The sequence below is a fragment of the Leptonychotes weddellii genome, chromosome 5 (genome assembly GCF_054177405.1).
Source record: "Leptonychotes weddellii isolate Sample4059 chromosome 5, ASM5417740v2, whole genome shotgun sequence".
In the NCBI taxonomy this organism is placed as follows: Eukaryota; Metazoa; Chordata; class Mammalia; order Carnivora; family Phocidae; genus Leptonychotes; species Leptonychotes weddellii.
In genome coordinates, this window is record NC_138373.1 from 35,535,699 (window position 1) to 35,558,457 (window position 22,759).

At 52.5% G+C, this 22,759-nt stretch overlaps 1 protein-coding gene across 2 annotated transcripts in view; it reads right to left on the minus strand.

Moving 5' to 3' along the window:
- Window positions 1–22,759, minus strand: part of RAB11FIP3 (RAB11 family interacting protein 3) — a 60,065-nt gene that overhangs the window by 9,786 nt on the left and 27,520 nt on the right. Inside the window, exons 3-7 of one of the 2 annotated variants that reach the window (XM_081820432.1) lie at window positions 21,057–21,148; window positions 13,969–14,180; window positions 10,247–10,396; window positions 4,715–4,750; window positions 444–537 (exon numbers count right to left, since the gene is read on the minus strand). In XM_081820432.1, the coding sequence (XP_081676558.1) occupies window positions 444–537; window positions 4,715–4,750; window positions 10,247–10,396; window positions 13,969–14,180; window positions 21,057–21,148 (584 nt within the window). The remainder of the gene's footprint in view (window positions 1–443; window positions 538–4,714; window positions 4,751–10,246; window positions 10,397–13,968; window positions 14,181–21,056; window positions 21,149–22,759) is intronic. The other variant, XM_081820433.1, reaches the window with a different exon arrangement.

Consider the following 22,759-nt stretch of genomic DNA (forward strand, 5'->3'; position numbering starts at 1 on the left):
TCCACAGCGAGGCTGCCCGGTCCCAAGGCACCCACCCCACAGGGCCTCTCTGGGAACTCTGATTCCACACGTGGTCTGGCTCTGTGATCACCACCCTGAAACCCTGAGCGGCCGAAGGTCCTGCCTCCAGGGTCCAGGTGAAGGGAGTCTCTGAGCGTCAGTGCACCCGGATGGGCCCACATCTGACCTCTCCATTCCCGCTCCGCGCATACCAGGAAATGTTCCCTTGCATCCCATGGCCACTGGGCCTCTAGGAAACTTGCTGGACAATGTCAGGACTGGTGGAGGATCTAATTAGCCCCTGATGGCACACTACCACCCCTCACCCAACCCCTCACCCCATGTGGCCTGCACCATGATGCCGCAGCACCCACAAGCACCCTAAGACCTGGCTGTGTTATCAGTAGGGGGCCTTCCCTCTGGCCCTGCACCCCGGGGCCGACCTTATCAGCAATGTCCTCTTCCATGCCGTCCACGAGGTCTGGGGCAGGGTCCTGCAGGGCATCCATGGTCAGGGCCCCTGACTGGTGCAGGTGTCTGTGGAGAAGAAACAAGAGGCCAGTCCAGAGAAGGCCCTTCAGCAGAGCAGAGACAGAAAAGACGATGAGTTCTGTAAACATGAGGGTTTCCAGATCAACCTGAGAACCAGAACCCAGCAGCGCGGGCCCAGGCCTCCACCAAAGGGGTCCCGGCAGGACGCTGTTACCCAAGGGCTGGAGAGAATCTCTGCTGCTCTTTGGAACCTGACCTCCCGGCCTCCTTCCCTGGCAGCTAACGGGTGAAAGTACTTTGTCCTGGGTAATAAAACATGACTTCATTCCTCTCTGTGATAGGAAATAATCTTGTCTTCCGCCACGGCCCGTGAAACATTACTTCAGGATCCTGAATTCCATACACAGCGTCACCCACATGCACTCTTGCTACTTGATTTTCAAACCTATTCATTGTGGCAGTAACAGTGAGAGACCGGGGGTCTCACCCAGAGTTTCTCCTGGGGTCGAGCTTGGAAACGAACCATCCTCTGCAGCAACAGCTCCAAGGGCCCAGCACCAGGGGCCTAGGGCCCCTGCCCCCCTGGGCCACACCGGGTGCTGTGCAGCCCAGAAATCCCATGGACCTGTGGAAACCCCTGCCTTCACTCCTTAGCTACTGGCCCCCTCGCAGGTGCTCAGCAAACACATGTTTGCAGTCCCCCTAGAGACAGTCTTGTTGGCTGTGGGGACACTGTATCAGCTCTAATTTCCTTTCTCTTAAAATTCTCAGATCATTTGCCCAGAGTGCCAGTAGCACGTCTACCTGTGCCGACCCAGGCTCCCAACGCAGCAGCCTGATGTTCAGAGCTGTGTGGCCTTGAGATAGACACTCATCCTCCCTGAGCCTTACTCTCCCAGGAAATAGGGATCAAAAGCCATAACAAGGTATAAATGAGATTTTATATATAAACAGCTCCTGTTAAAGATATAACACAGAATAAGAATTCAATAAAATGCTATTAAAAATCACATTGCAGATCTCTACATTATTAAATGTATGAAGTTCTACTTTCTTTTTAGTATTGACTGACCTTGTCCATTTCTTAAATTTTTTCCAGAAATGTTCTAAGGGGAACAAAAAAGAAGGGCACCTTTACCCCTGGGGATCACAAATCCCTGGATGTGTCCTGGGTGAGACACTGAAGCCAAACGGTCATCCTGTTTTTGTCCAGTTGTTGCTTTTAAACGCCCATGACTTTGGCCCCAACAAGAGCTCCTCATGTCACTCCTAGGGCAGAAAACTGCCCACCCCAGACCCAGAGACCACCCTGCAGAGAAGCCATAGTCCAAAGTCTGTCACCCCCTCCTGAGCTCCTACCAGGAGCTCACAGCACTTCCCAAGGGCTGAACATGGGACAGGAAGGTGGCAGCCGGCATGTGGCCACTTTAGGCACATGCTGAAGGGGAGGGCCTTGTTTACGTCAACCCACCCCCACTCGGGAGACCCAGCAGGAGAGGGGGCTGTGGGAGATATCTGATACACCCCCCAGAGCACCTTCTGCCCTGTGGGCGCCCTTGGCCCTGTGGCAGTCCCGCTGGTGCCCCCCCTCCCACTGTGTCCTGAGGCCAGCCCTGTACTGGCGCCTCCAGGTCCTTGCAGGCACACTGACCCCACAGCCACTTCCACGTGGGGTAAGCACACAGCCAGGTCACAGAGGCCAGAGCTGGTGGGTCCAAACCCCACGATCCAGCTACAGTGCCGCATGCAAAGGCCTGAGACACCGTGAAGAGTGAAAGTGCCAGTTATTTTCAGTTCCCTTAGAATTCTAGTGCTGGTTTTAAGTGCAAAATGGCAGCAGATTACAACTGTGTGCATGTGAGTGTGTGCATGTATGAGTGCGTGTGCATGAGTGCGTGTGTGCATGTGCATGAGTGCATGTGCGTACAGACTGCGGAATACGCTCCGTGTGTGAACCGCAACTATAAATACCTACAGACTAGGCTTTTTCATACCAAAGCCCATCTGTGAAGGGAAGATCACGTTCTCAGAGGGTGTTTCAAAGAAGCGGGCAGACAGACAGCTGAGGCAGCACGGGCCAGGGACCCCAGGGCCCGTCCACATCCTGGACGTGGGAGGCTGGGCAGAGACTTTTACCTTCCCTCGTTGCAGCCCCTGTAGCGTCTCTGGGGTGGAACATGGGTGTGGGGAGGAGGAAAGCAATGCTAACTTGTAATCACCGTGTGGTTTGGAACAAACATTATGTTCCTTGGAGTCTGGATGCTCCTCTACAAGGGGGATGGTGAGAACAAGTGCAGAGGAGGGTTGATGACCTTCACCTCTGCTTCTGCTGGGTCCTAAGCCCCTAAGATTACAGAAAAAGAAAAACAGGAGGTTCACAGGCCACAGACAAGAGAAGAGGTGTAGGAAAGGGGCAGGAGGGCTGCAGCCGACCAGGAAGGCCAGCACCTGAGACTGCACCCTCACAGAGGCGGAGCCAGACATCTGGGCCCATGGGCAGCAAACACACAGCCCAGCCCAGATCCTGAAGCCTGACAGCCAGGCAAGGGTTCCTCTGGAATGGCAGCCGGCACAGAGCCTGTCCGCACACACGCCAGCCAGAGGCCACGCGGCAGCCGTGGGCAACCACTGCACCATGGACAGAAGCACCAGCCCCGGCTGTAAGGGAAACTCTACCAAGAAAGACAAGGACAAGAGATGGGGAGGAAGAGCCTGTGGCCTGTCACAGGAGGGGCCAGAGCAAAGGGCCACAGGGGCAGCAAGGATGAGGCAGTCAGGGCCACAACCAGGAGTTTCAGAAGGAGGACAGGGGCGGACAACACTGTCAAACAGCTTGAGAAAGGTCCCCAGGACTAAGGGGTGGGAACTCCCACATCAAACAGTCCGTCTGTCATTCTGCACAGCGTAATTAATGGGAAGAAGGACTCACAAGACTCATCGTAAAGTTTCTGAACTTCAGGGATAGAGAAAACATCTGAAAAACTTCCAGAGAAAAGGTCGCAAAGAAAACCAGAAAGCTTCAGGGCTCTAGCAGCAGCCCTAGTGCTGGAAGGTACCAAGTGGTGCCTACGAAGCTTTCATGCGAGGGGTTCCCAACCGGGAATCCTACACCAAGCCAAAGGATGGGAGGAAGGGACCCAGCAAGATCTCAAAAATGTATCTCCGGGGGCGCCTGGTTGCTTGGTTGTTAAGGGTCTGCCTTCGGCTCAGGACATGATCCCGGGGTCCTGGGATCGAGTCCCGCATCGGGCTCCCTGCTCCGCGGGAAGTCTGCTTCTCCCTCTGCCTCTCCCACTCTCTCTCTCTCTCTGTCTCTCATGAATAAATAAAATCTTTAAAAAAAACCAACAACCCAAAAATGGAAGACGGGATCAGGGAGTGAAATGACAAGCCCTGAAACAAGTACCGGAGCGCATGCGGGGGCTGCAGGACCACCGCCCACAGCCGCTGAGCGGGTGCAAATGCTGGAGGCCCTGGGGGTGGCGCCCAGTCAGCTGCAGGGGCGCCGCGAGGAGGCGAGGCGGGTAGCCACAGCACAGCCATCACTGACTCCAGAAGACCACTGGTCTGAGAAAGGAAGCGAGTGAGCGTTACGCAGCGTCCTGGGAAGGATGCGGTCATCGGACAAGCCTGCGAAAACCATCCTCAGAGCCAGCCTGGCAGGGGCAGGGCACTGGTGTGCGCTGCCATCTCTCACTGCAGGAAGCCAACAGGTAGACCCAATGCTGGAAAGTGGAGAAATGGCCACAAAAGCGTATTCTTCAGAAACTCGGCCTTAGGCATGCCTCCTCCACCTTCTCCTCACCTTGGAGAACCAGTGGGGGCGGGAAGAGCAGGGCCGCTGGAGAGGCTGACCCGGACCCCAGACCTGGGCTCTGCCAGGACCCTCGCAGATGCTACCATGGGCTAGCAGATAGCAGACACACGGGGACACCACCAGCCCCTCCTGGACCTTATGGCAAAGACTTGGTAAGAAGGGCGCAATGCCAGAAGCTTTCAGCACAAACCTCCCCGTCACAAACCAGGGTCTGCTCACAGCGGTGGACATTCTTTTCAGAACCCATCCCCGAGAATTATTTTCAGTCCCAAAGCACGAGAAGTAATTTCCAAAGATTTAAAAAAGTACCTTGGAGAATGGTATTTTCCAAACATGTTTTTAAAGAGTTATGATCAGTGATACATTTCAGAAGAACGTCTCAGTAAATAACGACGGGTCTCCTACCTTGCCACCTTCCTGCTGGAGAGCCGTTTCGCTGGACTGTGCAAAATCAAAATAAACAGGAAAATCATGTCAGAGAACAGACAGGGAGGAATGGGAGGAAACAGGAAATTCAGGCTGAAGAGATACGGGGTTGGGGGCATGTTCACAGGCATGCAGCGCCTGCCCCCAAGGCCAGCACCATGCACAGAAAGGCCTGCTCAGCAAAGCATTCAGGGACATGGGAGCAATCTCAGGGCCTTGCCAAGGCCTCAGCAAGTCACATTATTCCACTCCCACAGAAATCCCAGACAGAGCCACGACCAGACCTCAGCTCAGAGGTCGAGCTCAGCACGGCACCCACCAGTCAGCTGCACTGGGTCGAGCTGCTGGCAACTGCCATGCCCCAAATGCATACCCTCCAACTGCTTGGCCATCAGAGGCCCCCACAAGAACCTTGACACAGGCCTGTTCTGTGTCAGCAAAGTTCTGTCATCAGCTTTAACTTAGGCACTGAAACCTCAGGGTCCAAAATCCTGCCCAGGCGGTGACTTAGAGGCCTTTCCTGCGGCCACTTCAGGGCAGTAAATACGGTCAATTGCATATCGTCCAGCTGATAGAATCGTCTGCAGTGGCAAAAAAGGCCAAACTTACCTTGTCTCTCATTTCTCAAGTCCAGAGTTGTTGTTGTTTTAAGATTTCATTTACTTATTTGAGAGAGAGAGACATGGAGAGCGTGTGTGAGAGAGCACGGGGGGGTGGGGCAGAGGGAGAAGCAGGCTCCCTGTTGGAAGTGCAACGTGGAGCTCGATCCCAGGACCCCTGGATCATGACCTGAGCTGAAGGCAGACGCTTCACCGACTGAGCCCCCCAGGCGCCCCCAGTTTTATTTTCAACGTAACTGCTAAGCTATGGGCCTCAGCCCACCAGGAACCAGCCCCATCCTGCCTCCCTTCAGCGTGCTATCTCAGATACACCTACGACTCCCTCATGGCTTGGGGAGAAAACTCTATCCGAGGAGAAACAGGTGCTGTGTCAGTTATGGATTTACGGCCTCCCACCTCCACACTCGTCCTTCCTACTTGTTCTGTGGAAATGGATCCGGGCCCCTTTCCGATTCTTCCTTTGCAGTTTCTACCAGTAGAGGGTGCTAGAGGGCCCCCCACGTGTCCACACGTCCTCGTGTGCCCGGCTACATCTGGTCCATCTCACCCCAGAGCCTGCCCCGTGGCTCCCCGTATACCGGCAGCATCCTTGCAGCTCCACAGGCAATTCTGCCACAGAGCGTCTCTGCTGAGGCCCCTCCTGGTGAGGCTTTCTGGCAGCCAGAGGGCAGACTTCCATCAAGTTCTAGAAGGTAGGTTCCCAACAAGTCCCGCCGGTGTGGCAACAGGGGGGGCATCTGCTGCCCACGGCCGCAGCCAGGCGCCGGGCAGCAGGTGGGCCCTCAGTGCCAGGTGGGCTGGCTGCCCCTCAAAGCTGCTGTTCTGGCGAGCCTCCGTCACTCTCAGCAGCCAGCGCCTCATCACTCAGTCCCCAGTTACGGTTACTCAGTCTTTATTAAAGATTTTTTTTTTTAATTTATTTATTTGAGAGAGAGAGAATGAGAGACAGAGAGCATGAGAGGGAAGAGGGTCAGAGGGAGAAGCAGACTCCCCGCTGAGCAGGGAGCCCGACGTGGGACTCGATCCTAGGACTCCAGGATCATGACCTGAGCCGAAGGCAGTTGCCCAACCAACTGAGCCACCCAGGCGCCCCTACTCAGTCTTTATTAAACCCTCCTCGTTCACACTACTGTGTGCCCCCTCTCCTGGCAGGACCCCGACTGACACCCCAGACTTCATCCTAATAGCAGGGGACTCAGGACACAGTGACCTTGCAGGGACCGCACCGCCAGTCCAGTTTTGAGGTTTATAATTGGAAAATAGACCTTCTTATTCTTGATTTCTTCTTAATATCCTTGTTAATTTCTACATAATGAATTTTTTCAGAGAGGCTCCCAGGTACCTGGAAAACAGGATCACCATAGGCATGTTCTGAGGTTCACTGGGTAGAAAATATATTTGACAAGGCGCCTGGGTGGCTCACTCGGTAAAGCGTCTGCCTTTGGCACAGGTCACGATCTCAGGGTCCTGGGATCGAGCCCCACATCGGGCTCCCTGATCAGCGGGGAGCCTGCTTCTCCCTCTTCATCTCCCCCCTGCTTGTGCTTGCTCTCTCTCTCAAATAAATAAATAAAATCTTTTAAAAAAAAAAGAATATATTTGACATCAAACCTTCCAGACACAGTTCGGACTGAATCACGTTTTACCATCCACAAACCAAAACCAAATATATTTATTTTGTGGCAATTCCATGGAAACCAACAAGCAAGATTTATATCTCCTTAACTTCAGTGTTTGGGAGAAATTTCCCAACAGTTGTGTTGTGATTACAGTAATGATTTTAATGGCATATGAATCCACCCCGATAGGGTCTTCCTCAGGAAATGGCTGAGACTGGACACAAGGCCCCATGAACATGCCAGCTACACTTAGCCGCGTCCCAGGCTCCCCTCAAAAGGCCCGGCAGAGGGAGTGCCTGGGTGGCTCAGTCGGTTAAGCGACTGCCTTCAGCTCAGGTCGTGATCCCAGGGTCCTGGGATCAATCCCCACATTGGGCTCCCTGCTCAGCGGGAAGCCCGCTTCTCCCCCTCCGTGATCTCTCTCGCTTTCACTCTCAAATAAATAAATAAAATCTTAAAAAAAAAAGACTTAAAAAAAAAAGGCCCGGCAGAGGCGACTATGGCCGTCCTGTGGCAGGTTCGCAGCACAGAAAAGATCACTGCAGAAATGAGAGATGAGATACATGTCTTTGTGCTAACTCTCAAATAGACATGGCATTCCTGTACTCGAACCCACTTAAGCAGGACAGCAGATCTCCATATGGGAAGCATAGGAGACCCCTCCCCAGCCAGGTGGCGGGACCTTCCTGGAGCACTGAACACCCAGCTAAACACACACTATGTAAAATAAAAGACTGGTTTTCCCTACAATAGACCCAGCAGGTCTCTGAAGTCACTAAATGCCACATTTCCCCCAAGTCTCCCCAGAAGGCTAGGTTCTTGTCAGTACTACCAGGACCTCCCCGCAGACTCCCCTTTGAAGCTGCCAACTGGCCACAAAGAAGCCTCCCCACTCGACTGGGTATTTGCTGGAGTCTAGCCTGTGTTGGTGGGTGTTGCACAGAACATAAGGAAAGGGGCTAAAGACATTAAACGTGCTGCACTGGAATGAGAGGTAGGTCAGCAGGTACAGCAGGGCTGTCAGCCACGGGGACCCACCAGGCGACTATGGCCGCCCTGTGGCAGGTTCTCAGCACAGAAAAGATGTTCCATGTAAGGACAGGTCTTCCATGTAAAGACAGGCTGATGCGGGACTCGATTCTATGACTCCAGGATCATGACCTGAGCCGAAGGCAGTCGCTTAACCAACTGAGCCACCCAGGCACCCTCAAATCAGTTTTTAAAGACCAAATGTTACTTTAAAATTTCACAAACTCTCAGTTAAAGAAATCTTTTAGTAAGATTGAGACAGTATCTGTTTCTTTCACACGCCGGACTTCCTCATGCAGGACACACAGCATGTGAAGGTAGTTCCCTCCCGTGGGGTCAGAAGCAGTGGCTCGGACTAAGGCATGCACACACAGCAAGAGGGCAGAGTGCACCAAACACAGGCTCAGCACAGGCGGGGAGGGGTTGGGGGTGGGGGCAGAGGAAGGGTCCCGCTGCCGGCACACTCGCCTTTCAGCTGCAGTTCGGCCCGGCCCAGGCCCACCAGCCAGCACTGCGGTTAACTAGACCCTCCCTCCCGCTTAACAAAGAGCAAGGCCAGGCACTACTCAGTTACCTATTCTTTTCAAGATCATTCAGGCGAGCAGAAAGATCCTCGAGGCGGTTGATTTGTTTGTGGCACTGGCTACAGTAAAACTCAAAAGCCTCATCAGTGAGGATGCTGTGCAGCTTTGCGGCAAGCGGGTCGGTGCTAGAGAGACGAGAAGTGTCAGTTCAGGAGACAGTGAGGGCCCCCCAGGTTATCTGTGACTCCGTGGAGGGTCTGGACAGAAGCATGTTGTCAGGTACCAGGCTAGGGAAGATTCTGGCTCTTCCCTTTAGACCGCTGGGAGCCCACCTCCCTCAACGTCACCTCTAGGACTGGTGACACGCACCAGCTCGAGCAGCAGGGGACTTGGCCACACACCTGCTCTTCCTGGTCAGGTGCTCAAGAGAAATAGATGTGGCCCATGGGCTTCATTGTAAAACAAAAACCCTTCGTTAACAAGTAAATGGCTGGACACACTGCTTTCTCCTTTGTCAAAAACACATCAATGTGAGAGCAAAGCACAGGTGGAGTCTCTTCCTGTACTTACTGTAGCTACTTTAAGAGCTGCTCTAAAGCCCACCAGCCTCAAAAACGGTGCGTGCATGAGGAATCACCGATAATTTTGTCATTTTTAAGACCTTCCTTAAAAACTCCGGATTCTATTTGCCTCCCTGTGATCTAATCTCAATGGACTTTTGGGGCACTGGCGGGGCGCCTACTGCGGGAAGAGGAAAGCCATGGCCCTGCGGCAGCGTTAAGACCTGCCGGCTTTTGGAAGCCCGTTTGGAAGTTCCATGTAAAGACAGGCTAATGGGAAATGTCAGTGGTAGTGCAGAAGTTACATGTGAAACAGAAAACGGTGAGAAGACCACGTGAGCGGCACAGACTAAGCAGACAAGAAAGATTACCAAGCTGGACAGACACATGTTTAGCAGCGCCCAGTCCTCCGCCTCTGCATCAACACCACCACGGATGTGCACGTGGAGCGGAGAGCGGCTAAAAGCACGCACACGTCACTCATGCCAACTCCCAGACTTGCCACAGAGGCCCTCTCCCAGGCTGGGGGGTCCTCTGGGCCAGGGCAACAGTCTGGGCAAAGGAAGGGGCTCACAGATGTGGGTTCAGAGATACTCGGCTTCTGCTGTCAGCAAAGTGAGAGGGTTTCAAGAACTGGCCACAAAGGGGAGAGGCGACTGACGTGGACTGGGTGCTGAGCCAGGCAAGAGCCTCACCTAGAGAGGCAGGCACGCCCTCAGATGGGCCAGTCACCAGCCACAGGCCCTTTGTGTGGACACAAGTGAGGCCCTAAGTGGAAGGCAAGGGGGGAGGATCCAGCTCCATGAGGGAAGGTCTCACCCTTCAGGCCTAGCACTTCAGCTTAGTCAGCCAGAACTTCCCAGACAATCTGGGGACATCTGATAATTATAAGGAAACGAATCCAAAGAATCATTTGCAATGTTAAAGCCTCCCACAGAGGTTGATCAAAGGGTACAAACCCGCAGCTACAAGAGAAATAAGGTCCGAGGATTGAATGTAAAACATGGTAACTACACTGTATGACATAATTGAAATTACTCAGAATAGAACTTACATGTTCTCTCCCTCCCCCTGTCCTCACACACATTTACACACACAAATGGGTACACACATGTGCACACATGCACACACACACACCCGCAGTGCAGGGCTGCGTTACCTGGGTGTAGGGAAAGCAGGGTCTCTGCAGCCGTGCTCCCCATTGCAGAGGGTCTCCAGGGACAGCTCTGCCTCACTGCCCTCGCCATAGTCCTCAAAATGCTCCTCGCCACCTATCACCGTGACGATGGACTGGCTGTGCAGGTGGGATCTGCAAAGGCAAAACACAAGTGACACACTATGACTTGTGGCCCCAGAACCGCAGGTGTGACGGTACCTTCCAGCAGAACGTGCCACCAGCCATGTGCCTTGAGTTAAAATGTTCCAGCAGCCGTGTTAGAAAGAAGTAAATGAATAGGTTGATTTTAATAATATATTTTAACTTATTCCAACATACCCAAAATATCATTTCTTATATTCCTTATTTTGTTTTTTGTTTTTTTTTTTTAAGATTTTATTTATTTATTTGACAGAGAGAGAGAAGCATGAACATGGGGAAGGGCTAGAGGGAGAAATGGACTCCCCATTGAGCAGGGATCCCGATGCGGGACTCAATCCCAGGACACTGGGATCATGACCTGAGCCGAAGGCAGACGCTCAACCAACTGCGCCACCCAGGCGCCCTTATATTCTTTATTTTGTAACAAGTCTTTGAAATCTGGGGTTCGTTGTACACTTCCAGCACATCCCAATTTGCTCAGCAGCCCCACACATCATGCATTCAGCCGCGGACACAGGCCCATGTCCCCAGCAAATGCACCCCATGCCTCTTCATACAGCCACTGGCCAGTGTGGGTGCAGACTTTTGCTGTGATGTAAAATTCAGAATAGCAGAGTCCAACCAGGCAAAGTAAAGGGCTTGCTAGCACTTGTCCTCCTCCTGAGAGGGAGATCACTCCTCCATTCCCACCTTCCAGAGCACAGGATCATGGGGCCAGGCTAGATGCTTGGGCATGCCTGGAGATGGCAGAGGCTAAGCCAATGCCAGGGGACCCAGGGCTTCACCAAGGGCAACAGAAAACAGCTGTGATGTCATCAGCTCCTCCACCAGGGCTGGATTAAGCTCTTCACCACTAATCCACACAAGAATCTGAGAGCTGCCCCTTTCAGAAAAGGAAAGGGAGCCTCAGAGAGCCAAGTGACTGCCCTGCAGGCAGAGTCAGGGATGGAAATGGGTCTCTGTGCAAGTACCCCAGACCAACACGGCTGCTCAACACTCAGACCAAGTTCCAGTTTCCCACCCACAAATGCACACACCCACGGAGCAGTTCTGAAGCCACTAAGGACAAATCCCATGGTCCTACATGCACCCGCTTTCAGAAACAATGAAGCCTGAGTGAACTGAAATGGGGATGATCGCCGTACTTCTTACCATCTTCTGAAGCATATCCGTAAATATGGTTACACATAAATAAACGAGGGCGCCTGGGTGGCTCAGTGGGTTGAGAGTCCGACTCGATCTCAGCTCAGGTCTTGATCTTGGGGTCATGAGATCAAGCCCACGTCAGGCTCTGTGCTGAGCGTGAAGGCTGCTTGAGATTCTCTCCCTCTGTCTCTCCCCTCCCCACTCCCTCTCTAAAAAAAAATGTAAACGAAAATAAACAAATAAATAAATACAAATAAATGGAGCAAAATACTGTATTCAAAGACTGGAAGACCTGATTTACTGTGAAGATGTTGATTCTCCCCAAATTAAGCTGTACCAGTACAACTCTAACCACAATCCCTGTAGAGTTCTTTGTCCAGAAACCAACAAGCTGATTCAAAAACTCATAGGGAAAGGCAAAGGGCCAAAGGCACCAACACAGCCTGGAGGATTGACATACAGACAGTACAATCTATAACACGCTGGATTACAAGGACTGTGTGGTACTGATCGAGAATGGACAAACAGACAGACTGCACAGTCCAGACCCAGCCCCACCCACACTCAGCCACCTCACAGGACCAAGGTGACACCAGACAGTGAAGGAAGGAGGAATCTATTCAAAACTGAGGCTGAGTTGACTGGATACTCATTTGGGAAATGATCCCAACCTCACACCCCACACAAAAAATCAGTTATGGAGAGATTACAGATCTGAATATAAAGGTGAAAAAATAAAGCTTTTAAAAGAAAACAGAAGTAAACATCATAGTCATGTGAAGTAAGCAAAGATTTCTAAAACAATACAGAGGGAGCGCCTGGGTGGCTCAGTCAGTTAATCGTCCGCTTTCGGTTTGGGTCATGATCTGGGGGGTCCTAGGATCGAGCCCCACATCGGGCTCCCTGCTCTGTGGGGAGCCTGCTTCTCCCTCGCCCACTCCCCCTGCTTGTGTTCCCTCTCTCGCTGTGTCTCTCTCTGTCAAATAAATAAATAAAATCTTAAACAAAAATAAAAGAAAAGAAAACGACAGCCCAACAGATCAGGAGACGCCAAATCACACCCATGGCCTGTTTCTGTAAGGTCGGACTGGGATACAGTCATGAACCGTAACCACACTGCACTTCACCAGCAAAGCCTGAGTAGTAGCCACTGAGACCATATGGCCTGCAAGCCAAAAAGTATTTATTATCTGGTCTTTTGCAGAAAGTCTGCAGACCCCTGCAATAAACAAATGGGTAAAAGACTTGAACAGGCACTTCAAAAAAAGATCTCCAAACGGGCAATAAATGCAAGAAAAGGTGCTCATCTGGGAAATGCAAGGAAGAACCATCCCACACCAACACTGCAGAAGCCCACAGGCGGCGGGCAGGCAAGCACCTATGAGAAGTCCGGTCTGCGCCCGGCCCACAGCCCAACAAGCATGCTGCAGGTGCAGCCCTGTCCCAGCCCTAGGGACAAACAGGCCAGCGAGACACGTGGTGTTTGCAGCAGCTTTGTTCATATAGCCAAAGCTGTCAGCGACCCAGATGGCCACCAGCAATGAATTAAAAAGCTACAGCACACTCACACAACAGGATAAAACAAACGATGGACAACTATGCACAAAAATTCGGATGAACCTCAACAGCCACAACGTTAAGCGAAAGCAGCCAGGTGTACAAAGGCCACGATGCCACGTGGTCGCTCTGGCTGAGGCACAAGCTGTCATTACAGGCCAGGGCGCCGGCGAGGCTGCGGCCTGGCCGCACTCACATAACCACTACCCAATGCTTCAGTTAAAGCGGAAGAAACAAAAACTCTGCCAACAGCCAAACGAGCAATGAAATCAAATAAAACCAGCGGCACGAAATAAAACCAAACCACTTCCAAGGCTGCGAAGCACGATGGCTTCCCACCCAGCGCAGGGCAAAGTGCAAGCTCGCATCCCAGGTCCGCACCTGTCGGACCTTCCCCCTCCCTCCACGGTCTTCAAACACATGGGGACACCTGGAGCAGGGGCAGGGGTCACAGGAACAGAAGATCTGGGTAGGGGTGCGGTAAACACAAGCAGGTTCTAAGATCCTGCTGGGAGATGGGGCCTGAACATGGTGTCCTGCCCTGGTTTCTACGAACTTCAGTGAGAAACCAGGATCAAGTTTCTCTCTACAGCCAAGGAAGTTATGCCGCGTGTACAACCAGGGTTATTTGCTGCCAGCAGGAGGAACATCTCGCAAGGCGGTCAGCTGTGGCTGACGGACGGCTCCGGACAGCGGGCGTGGGCTCACAGCAGGACTCCAGGCCACGCTGGAGGATCCACATTCTCCCCAGGTCCCACAAGGATTCCGCACCACTCTCAGACACCAACCCCTCCACAAACCCCATCTGCCCACAGGACACGGTCACTCGGTGTCTTAGGAACAATACCCAGGGTACAGACCTGCCCGGGAGGAGCAGCAGAGCGCCCTGGCCGGGATCCTCCATGGCGTCCAGGCACTCGGAGGGCACAGCTGAGCCACCGGCGCTATCCGCATCCCCTTCGGTCTGCAGCTCAGGGTGCACCAGGGTGCTCGTGTCCTCGTCGGTGAAGGTCTCACACTCACTGTAGGTGCTCTCAGACCCCATGTATGCGCTGTCTGTCACCTCGTTGGCCTAGGAGAGAGTGCCAGGGGTCAGTCCCATACCCTAAAATGACCACGTGTCCGTAAACCCCGATGCCCCACACAGTGCCCTACTGCAGGCATTGAAGAGACCACTGGAGAGACAGCCTCAGGCAGGGTCCCAACCGCACCTCTAAGCAGAAACATTAGCTTAACAAAACAATCCAATATCTTTAAAAATGGAAACACAGACACGTGTTCCAAAGCAGACAAACTATAGACAATTCTGAAAGTTAGTTACATGAGTGTACCTAAAACAGACAGAAGGCATCCCAGCACCATAGGATAAATCCCAGTGTGGCCACCCATGCTGTGGCTACCAGCATGGGAATTACTTCTATCCAAAGAATAGTATAAGAACATGCTTATTCGGGGCGCCTGGGTGGCTCAGTTGTTAAGTGTCGCCTTCGGCTCAGGTCATGATCCCAGGGTCCTGGGATCGAGGCCCGCATCGGGCTCCCTGCTCAGCAGGAAGCCTGCTTCTCCCTCTCCCACTCCCCCTGCTTGTGTTCCCTCTCTCGCTATCTCTCTCTCTGTCAAATAAATAAATAAAATCTTAAAAAAAAAAAAACATGCTAATTAAAAAGTCACCATCAATATCCGTTATGTATGTTCAGGCTACTGCTTTGAAGTTCAATTACGTGGTCTAACCTCAAAATACTAACTCATCGATTATTGACCAATCCATTACAGTCACTGGTTAAAGGACTACTTTCCACAAAACCTATCTTTGTTTTCACTTTTCTGGACCCAGCGCCCAGCACATGGCCGAGCATGCAGCACAATGCAAATGACGTAAACCCAAAGATTCATTCAACAGGCCATTTTCAATTTATCATCTCAGCTTTAATTACAGTGCAATTGCATTGATTAGGGTAAGTAGCCAACATTTCATGCTCAAAAGAATCTGAGGTTAACAACTTGAGAACAAGTAATATTCCAGAAAAGTAGCTGGAAAAGGTGCACTCTGTCCTGTCATTCTGATGTCACCAGAGGACAGTGTGCTCAGAAGTGCTATGGTAACAAAAAGTCACCAGTCCTCCACTAACTCTGAGGGCCTCTCACGGCCGCACCCCCACGGCGCCTCACACCATCGAAGACGCACAAAGGGCCCAGGCCAAGCTGGAGGGATCCTAGTGCACCAATGACAGGCCAGGGTCCATCCTCCACCCACCATCCACCAGCCCAGTGACCCCACACTGGGGTCCCAACCACTCCAAACCCTGTCTCCTCATCTGCAAAACTGAGATTAAGAGACCACACAGGCAGGTACGGAAAGAAACCTGGAAGACTGTGGGGTCACATTCCCAGCTGTGTGTGCAGCCAGAATAAAGTGGAAGGACAGGAGACGCAGTGCATTACCTATGCTTCCAAGGGAAAAACCCATCCTCCTTGGAATCTAAGGCAACTGAGGAACCCCTAAAAAACCCGCCCTTCAAAATCTGAAGCCAGGAAATCACTTTCAGAGGCTCATCACCACTTAGCAGGTATCACTTCCTGCCGGGCTCAGGGCTGGCCCTGTGCTCGAGCTGTGGGCAGCATGGGCAGAGACGGACGGTGAGGTAGGCAGGCATCCGAAGGTCAGGGGCTGGGCCCGCGGAGGAAGCACAACAAAGCAGGCACAAAATCCACAGCTGGTTCCTGATGTCTGCTGAGGGGTGGCTGCGGGTTTGCTGCCCAGACGGCACTGCACACTCACACAGGGGTGCTGCCCGAGAGTCACCCAAGGACAGGAGGAAGACTGCGCCACCCCACGCTCCTTGTCTGCAAGGAAGTCCCATGCAGCCCTCTCTTCCTCAACCGCTCAGTCCTCAGACCCAGGAAGCAGGCGAGTCCCACACACCCCAAACCTCACCTAGCAGGCCCATCGAGGGCCCCGAAGACACTGACTGGGGACCCTGATGATTTCCTATAGGGAACAGAACTGAACTCTTGAGCTTTTTAAAGAGCCAACTAACACCTCTGAAATAGCACAATGCTCCCCCCTGGCCGGCAAGGACCCCAGGCCCCTGACAGACAACTTGGTGTGTGCAAGGGCAGGCCAACTCAGCATGGAGCTGTGCCTTTTTTCCCAGGAAGGGAAGGAGGTCCAGGCACTCGGGCCTGCTTATTTCACCTGCGAGGAGCTCACAAGACTCTTGCAGCTGAGGCCGAGGCTGCAGTCCAAACCCTCCTTGGAGCTTGGACAGGACAGTTCAGGGTGGAAGTCACCCTCAGCTGACACAGAAACCGTGAGACAGACGCCGCACAACACCGACTGCCGCAGGTCGGGCACACACCCTCCGTTCTAGGCAACTCCCGCACCTTCATCTCCTCACCCCTCCCACATGGAAGGAGAGTCACACACACGAGCACTGCTTCCCATGCCGCTAAAGGCTCTTCAAGGTCACACTTGCACCTTGTTTGCCTCAAATTATAAAGAAACAGTACCCTGGAGGTCCCGTCCCCACACCGCTACTCCGACCACTCAGACACCTGGTGGGGGTGCCAACCAGTCAGCAGCCTGAAGGGATCAGGAGCTGCTCACCCCCAGGATCTGCCCTAAGTAAGTGTCAGAAAGCCAGGCAGTTTTCCAGAGCAGTTGGCTAAACATCTGCCTTCCACGGAGGCAAAGATCACCGCAGAGCACCTCCCTCGTAGCCTACACAAGACACAGGACCAGCTCACATACCCGGCCCATCAGCTTCTATTTGCCACCACACAGGACCCAACTTTGCCCAGAAGCCCATAAATCTATGCTATCGTCTTTCAAAATACTTACAAGTTGCAGACGTTAAGATGAACTCATTGGAAAATCAAAGTGCATCTGGAAAACTCTGCCACGTTACTATCACCTTCACCGGTGAACAAAGGACCTGCTGATGGACACGGACGCCGGTGTGGCCAACGCTGCCCAGTATCCTCACTGCCCAGGTCATGGTCCCTCTGAGGGACACCAACTGCTCCCCTCACCCTCGGGCGTGAGCCCGGACAGCCTCAACGGGCCTCGCCCGGCTCCACACACCGGCTCTTGGGGATGCCCTCCCCACAGTATCGCAAACACTGGGAACTGCTGTCCAGACCAGGCGTAGCTTCTTGCAACTAACCTCGCGGCCTTCCTATTTGCTAGTTTGCTGAGGTTTCAGCAAAACCTGTGTGCTCACCTGAAGGTACATCACAGCCTTGGAAAAAGTTTAACCTGCTCCCAGACATGCTCCATTAATCCTCCTACTATGCTGACCAGGGATGGGGGGCAAAGTTCAGGAAATGTCCCTGTTGGGTTTTTAACAGACCGCACAAGAGTGGCTTTTTTTCTTGATTTTCAAACCTCTGTTGTAACAGTTTGCACAAAAGACACAGTCTCCATCATTTTATTAAGGCAGCTCTGTCCTCTAGAGGCCTTGGTGAGAGAAGGAGGGAGGAAAAGAGGAGGCACAGCGGGACAATTCTTATCATTTCTGTTTGTGTCTGTTCTCTGTGACCCTCCCATTGCCCTTCCAGAAACCCTGACAGATGAGCTCACCCCTGCACGCTGCAGGGGCCTTGGGCACTCCACCCTCTCCCTCTGCATTCCAGTGAATGTGACAAATCTTACTTAGTCCTCACCCCGTCCTCCTCTTCTCAGAAAGGCCACATCAGTAACTCTCCCAGAAGGTGTCTCAAGCAAGGAGCCAACAGGAAGCAGAGGAGAACCCAGGAGCAGTCCAGCAGTGAACTGCCCCACACTGTTGTGTGTCCGGCCAGGAAGTCAGCACAAGGCTTATTTATCGCTGAAGATCGCCAGCAGAGGGTCTCCAAATGGGATATTTGGGTGTAATGCACATATTCTCCACCCATATTTTTACTGAACTTTAAGATTATAGGATGTGCAAGATTTTTTAAAAGAACATCTTTCTATAAGTTTCGCAGTACCTGGTTCCAATCCCCTGAAAGTTACATCTGAAGATCGTAAAAAGCATAAAAAGACATGGAAGAGCCTTAAATGCACATTACTAAGCAACAGAAGCCCGTCAGCAGAAGCCACACATTGGATTCCAACTCTGTGACATTCTGGAAAAGGCAAAACTATGCAGATAGCAGAAGATCAGCTGCTGCCAGGTGCTAGTGGGGAAAGCGGGATGAATCCAGGGAGCTGAGGGTGCTGAAGGCAACGAAACTCCTCTGTGTGATACTACATGGTGAACACATAACCTTGTACATTTGTTAAAACCCACAGAATGCATGGGGTGCCTGGGTGGCTCAGTTGGTGAAGTGTCTACCTTCAGCTCAGGTCATGATCCCAGGGTTCTGGGATCAAGTCCCGCATCGGGCTCCCTGCTCAGTGGGGAGTCTACTTCTCCCTCTCCCTCTGCCTTTCTCCGCCCCACCCCACCCCACTCATGGTCTCTCTCTCTCAAATAAATAAATCGTTAAAAAAAAATTCTAATCAAAAAAACCCCCACAGAATGCATTAACACCAAGAGAGACCCCTAATGTAAACTATGTATGGACTTTTGTTAACAACAATACATCAATACTGGATCATCAAGTATAACAAATGTACCACACTAATTAATACAAGACATTCATGATGGAGAAAACTGTGACTGTGTGTGTCAGGGGGATGGGGGGTGGGGAGGGGGGAAGAATGGGAACTCTCTGTACTATCTGCTCCATTTTCTGAAAAGCTAAAACTGCTCAAATATAAAGTATTAATTATTTTTCAAAAGTAACAACAAAAAACATAAAAAGAAATGTTTCCTCCTTTCTGGGGAAAAAAAAAATCAGAAGCATCCCTTTTGCATTCTTTGAAACATCAGTTCCCACTGTGCCTTCTGAAGGTGACATGAGCAAGGTGGGAGCCAGAACCCCCAAGGGCACACAGAGGCGGCAGGACCAGCACAGAGGATAGGAGGGGGCCAGAGTCAGATAGGAGCCCCTGCCCACTCCGCCCAGGGTTCAGGAGGCAGCCCCAGCCTCAAAGGCTCCCACACTTTTGGGCCAAATGAGCTCTTTAAGTACAAAATGTGTTGATGCCTTTCACTACCCTGAGCAACAAACTCCCCGTGTTAGTGTCCTAGGCTGCCAAACTACCACAAACTGGGTGGCTGAAACAACAGAAACGATTCTCTTGGTTCTGGAGGTGTCAGCAAGGTTGAACTCTTCCTAAGGCTCCAGGGGAGGCTCCTGGTGGCCCCAGGCAGCCCCGGGCACGTGGCTCCGTCCCTCCAGCCTCTGTGGCTCCCTCCCGGGGCTCCTGTGTATCTCCTCCTCCTAAGAACACCTGTCATTGGATTCAGGGCCCAGCCTACTACCCAGCAGGATCTCATCTCAAAACCCTCAACTTAATTACATCTGCAAAGACCCTTTCTCCAAATAAGGTCACGTTCACAGGTTCTGAGTGATCATATCTTTTGGGAGACTACCATTCAACCCACTATACCCACCTCCACATAAAGTGTGAGAAATTGATATAACGCCCTAGTAGAAACCTGAGCAAGGGACGGAGTGGAAGATGCTAATGCAGATGCTCAGGTCTGGCTCTGCTGGAAGGTGATATAAAGGTCTGAGGCTCACTGCACAAGTGTCTGCGTAAGTGTCGCGACCCCCCAGATGCTCCAAACAAGGAAAGAAGGACTCCCCTGATCTAAGGTGCATTCCTGGAAAATCCGAGGTGTGTCAAAGTACACCTTGTGCAAAGGGAGCCGGCCCTGCTCCGGTGAGGTAAGCAGCCTCTCCCCACCACAGGGTCTGGGAGTTCATGTGACAGGTGACACATCAGAGTCCTGCACGCCTGCAGCCCCTCACCCAGCCACACGGGCCTGCAGCCAGCACGTGCCCCAGTTGGCACCTGGCCTCCAACGCCCCGACAGGCCCTGGCACCCCCAGGTCACATACACACAGAACAAACACACCAATCCCACTAAACAGGATGCAAGGCAGGGTGGTCCCTGCCCCTGGGGGGCTCAGACCCGGCTGGAACTTCAGCACAAAGCTGTGAGTGCTGAATGCTCCCCAGTGGCCCAGAGGCCTGTGTCATCAGAAGTGAGAGTCAGAAAGTGAACCCACGTTATCTGAGGGCTGACCAATGCCTAAAGCAGCCCCTCGGAGCCGGGACACAAGACCCCAGAGAAAGTAGTGAACTCCTGTGGACTTTGGAAAGCTGCCTCATGCAACCACCATTTTACCAAGGCGCCAAGGCTCACGGCCACCGCATCACAGCCCAGCACTGTTCCCTGCACCCCTCGCTGGGCAACAGCTCTTTGGGTGCTCCGGAGTTTCTGATGTATATTTTTAATAAGCAAATTTCCACGTCCAGCCACCCGGGCTATCCCGGCATCTGCCCACCTCTCCACTGGTGGGACACAGTTGTGCGGCCCGTCTTGTGGCTGTGCTCACAGACCTCCTCCCTGCCATGCAGAGAACAAAACACCCGCAGTTATAGGTGACACCAGGTAACCACAGCAACCGTGGGGGCAGGTGGCAAAGGAGCATGAGGTGTTAGAAGTCCCTAAACCCAGAAAATGATCTGAAATTTGGTAAAGCAAGAACTTCACAGCACGTCCCCCGCTCTGGCTTTGCTTGGCAGCCTGGCAGAAGGTGACAGCAACACCACTGGAGAGCCCTAGCAGCCCAGCCCATCCCTGGCTGACAACAGGCCCCAAGAGGCCGTGCCATGGCCTCCGGTGAGCAGCAGCACAGCACACAGCGGCTGACCTCCTGCCACAGCCACGAGCCCCCAGAGCTCCCAGCCGAGTGCGCAGGCCTGCAGGGTGGGCCTGGCTCTAACCTCCACGGCACTTCCTGCACCACTAGCCCAGGCACCACTACGTGGAGCAGGACTCAGAAGGCATAAAGGAAGACATGTCACGTCAAACTCCCTCTCAGCCCCTCAGTGAGAACCACTTGCCTCAAAGGTAACGAAGTCGTCGAACTCATCGGGGCAGGCAGGCGGCTCCTCGTCCTGGGCAGGTGCAATCCCGCACAGCTGGCCATCGGACTCTGCAGGAGAGAAGACCCGTGCTCAGCAGGGAACCCAGAGCATCCCCAGAGCCCAAGGGACAAGGCGCCACAGTGGTAAATGCGAGCAGGGCCTCCGGACAGCCCAGGAGAAGCCCGGGGGAGAAAGCAGCATGGCTCACACAGGAAAGCAGGTCCCCCCTCCAGAGGTGGCGTGGAAGCCGAATGATAAAATGTTTGTTTCTTTAAAAACCCTGATGGCATTGGGGCGCCTGGGGGACACAGTTGGTTAAGTGTCTGACTCTCAGTTTCAGCTCAGGTCATGATCCCAGGGTCCTGGGATCAAGTCCTACATCGGGCTCCCTGCTCAGCAGGAAGTCTGCTGGAGATTCTCTTCTCCCTTTATCCCTCCCCACTCCAACTCTCTCTAAAATAAATAAATAAAACCATTTAATTAATTAATTAAACCCCCAACAGCATCATAAAGAGGAGCAAGATCTCAAGCCTGTTACACTGTTCGTGGGCTTTAAAAAGTATTAGGTATCAGACTTAAATTTTTTAAGACTTTGGGTGTGTTTGGGGAGGTGTAAGTACGATGAAACAGACCAAAACAGCACCTCATCCTGGGTGCTGGGCTCACTGGCAGTTTTTATTTCCTTTGTTTTTGCTTAACTTTATCTTCTGCAATAAATGTTTTATTTCATAATAAGGAAAATTTTAAAGAAAACGCTATCCCTTCACAACGGGCAGACCGTAAGTCTGACATCAGCAAGAGAGACGTCACTTCTCCAACACACTCAGTTCTCAACAGCAACGGGCCCTTCTCCTGCAGGAGGTGCTGCTTCCACGGTCTCCTGAGCACAGTTCGGGCGCAAGACATTCCAGGGAGCAAGTGAGTGATGGAAGACGCCTGTGTTTCCTTAAGTTGTGTCACCTCCACATAAGAAGAAACATTTATGTGCTCCTCGTCCCAGCTCCTGGGAATTTCCTGAGTGTCGGGGCTGAGAGGAGCATCTGCTGTGGTTCATAACAAGCCCCTTTCAGCCTCACCGGGGTTCACACCACCCAGGTGACTCTTGGAGCTCAGGGGCTGGTGGCCACGGGACCTTACGTGTGATTAGAAGGCTGGAGACCAAGCCCATCACCAACGACCAATGGATCCTTCCAAAAAAACCCAAAACGAAGGGGTTCCGAGAGCTTCCAGGTAGTGAACACATCAATATGCCAGGAAGGTGGTGCATCCCAAACTCCACGGGGACGGAAGCCCCTGCATTCCAGACACTTCCAGACCTCACCCTATATACCTTATCTGGCTGTTCATTTGTAACCTTTTAAATAAACTGCTAATGGTAAGTAAAGTGTCTCCCTGGGTTCTATGAACCATTAGAGCAAATTATCAAACCTGAGAAGGGGTACTGGGGACCCTGGGTTCACTGCCAGGTCAGACAGAAGTGTGGGTGGCCTAGGCACCTGAAGTGGGGTCTTCATGAACTCCGGACAGCTGGTGTCGGAGCAAATTAAATTGTAGGACACCCAGCTGGTGTCCCCAGAGAGCTGGAGAACCACTTGGTGATGAAAACCCACACACTGGGTGTCAGTGTTGTGAGCAGAAAACAGATCATAGGAATTACTTATTTAAAATACGTCAGTTAC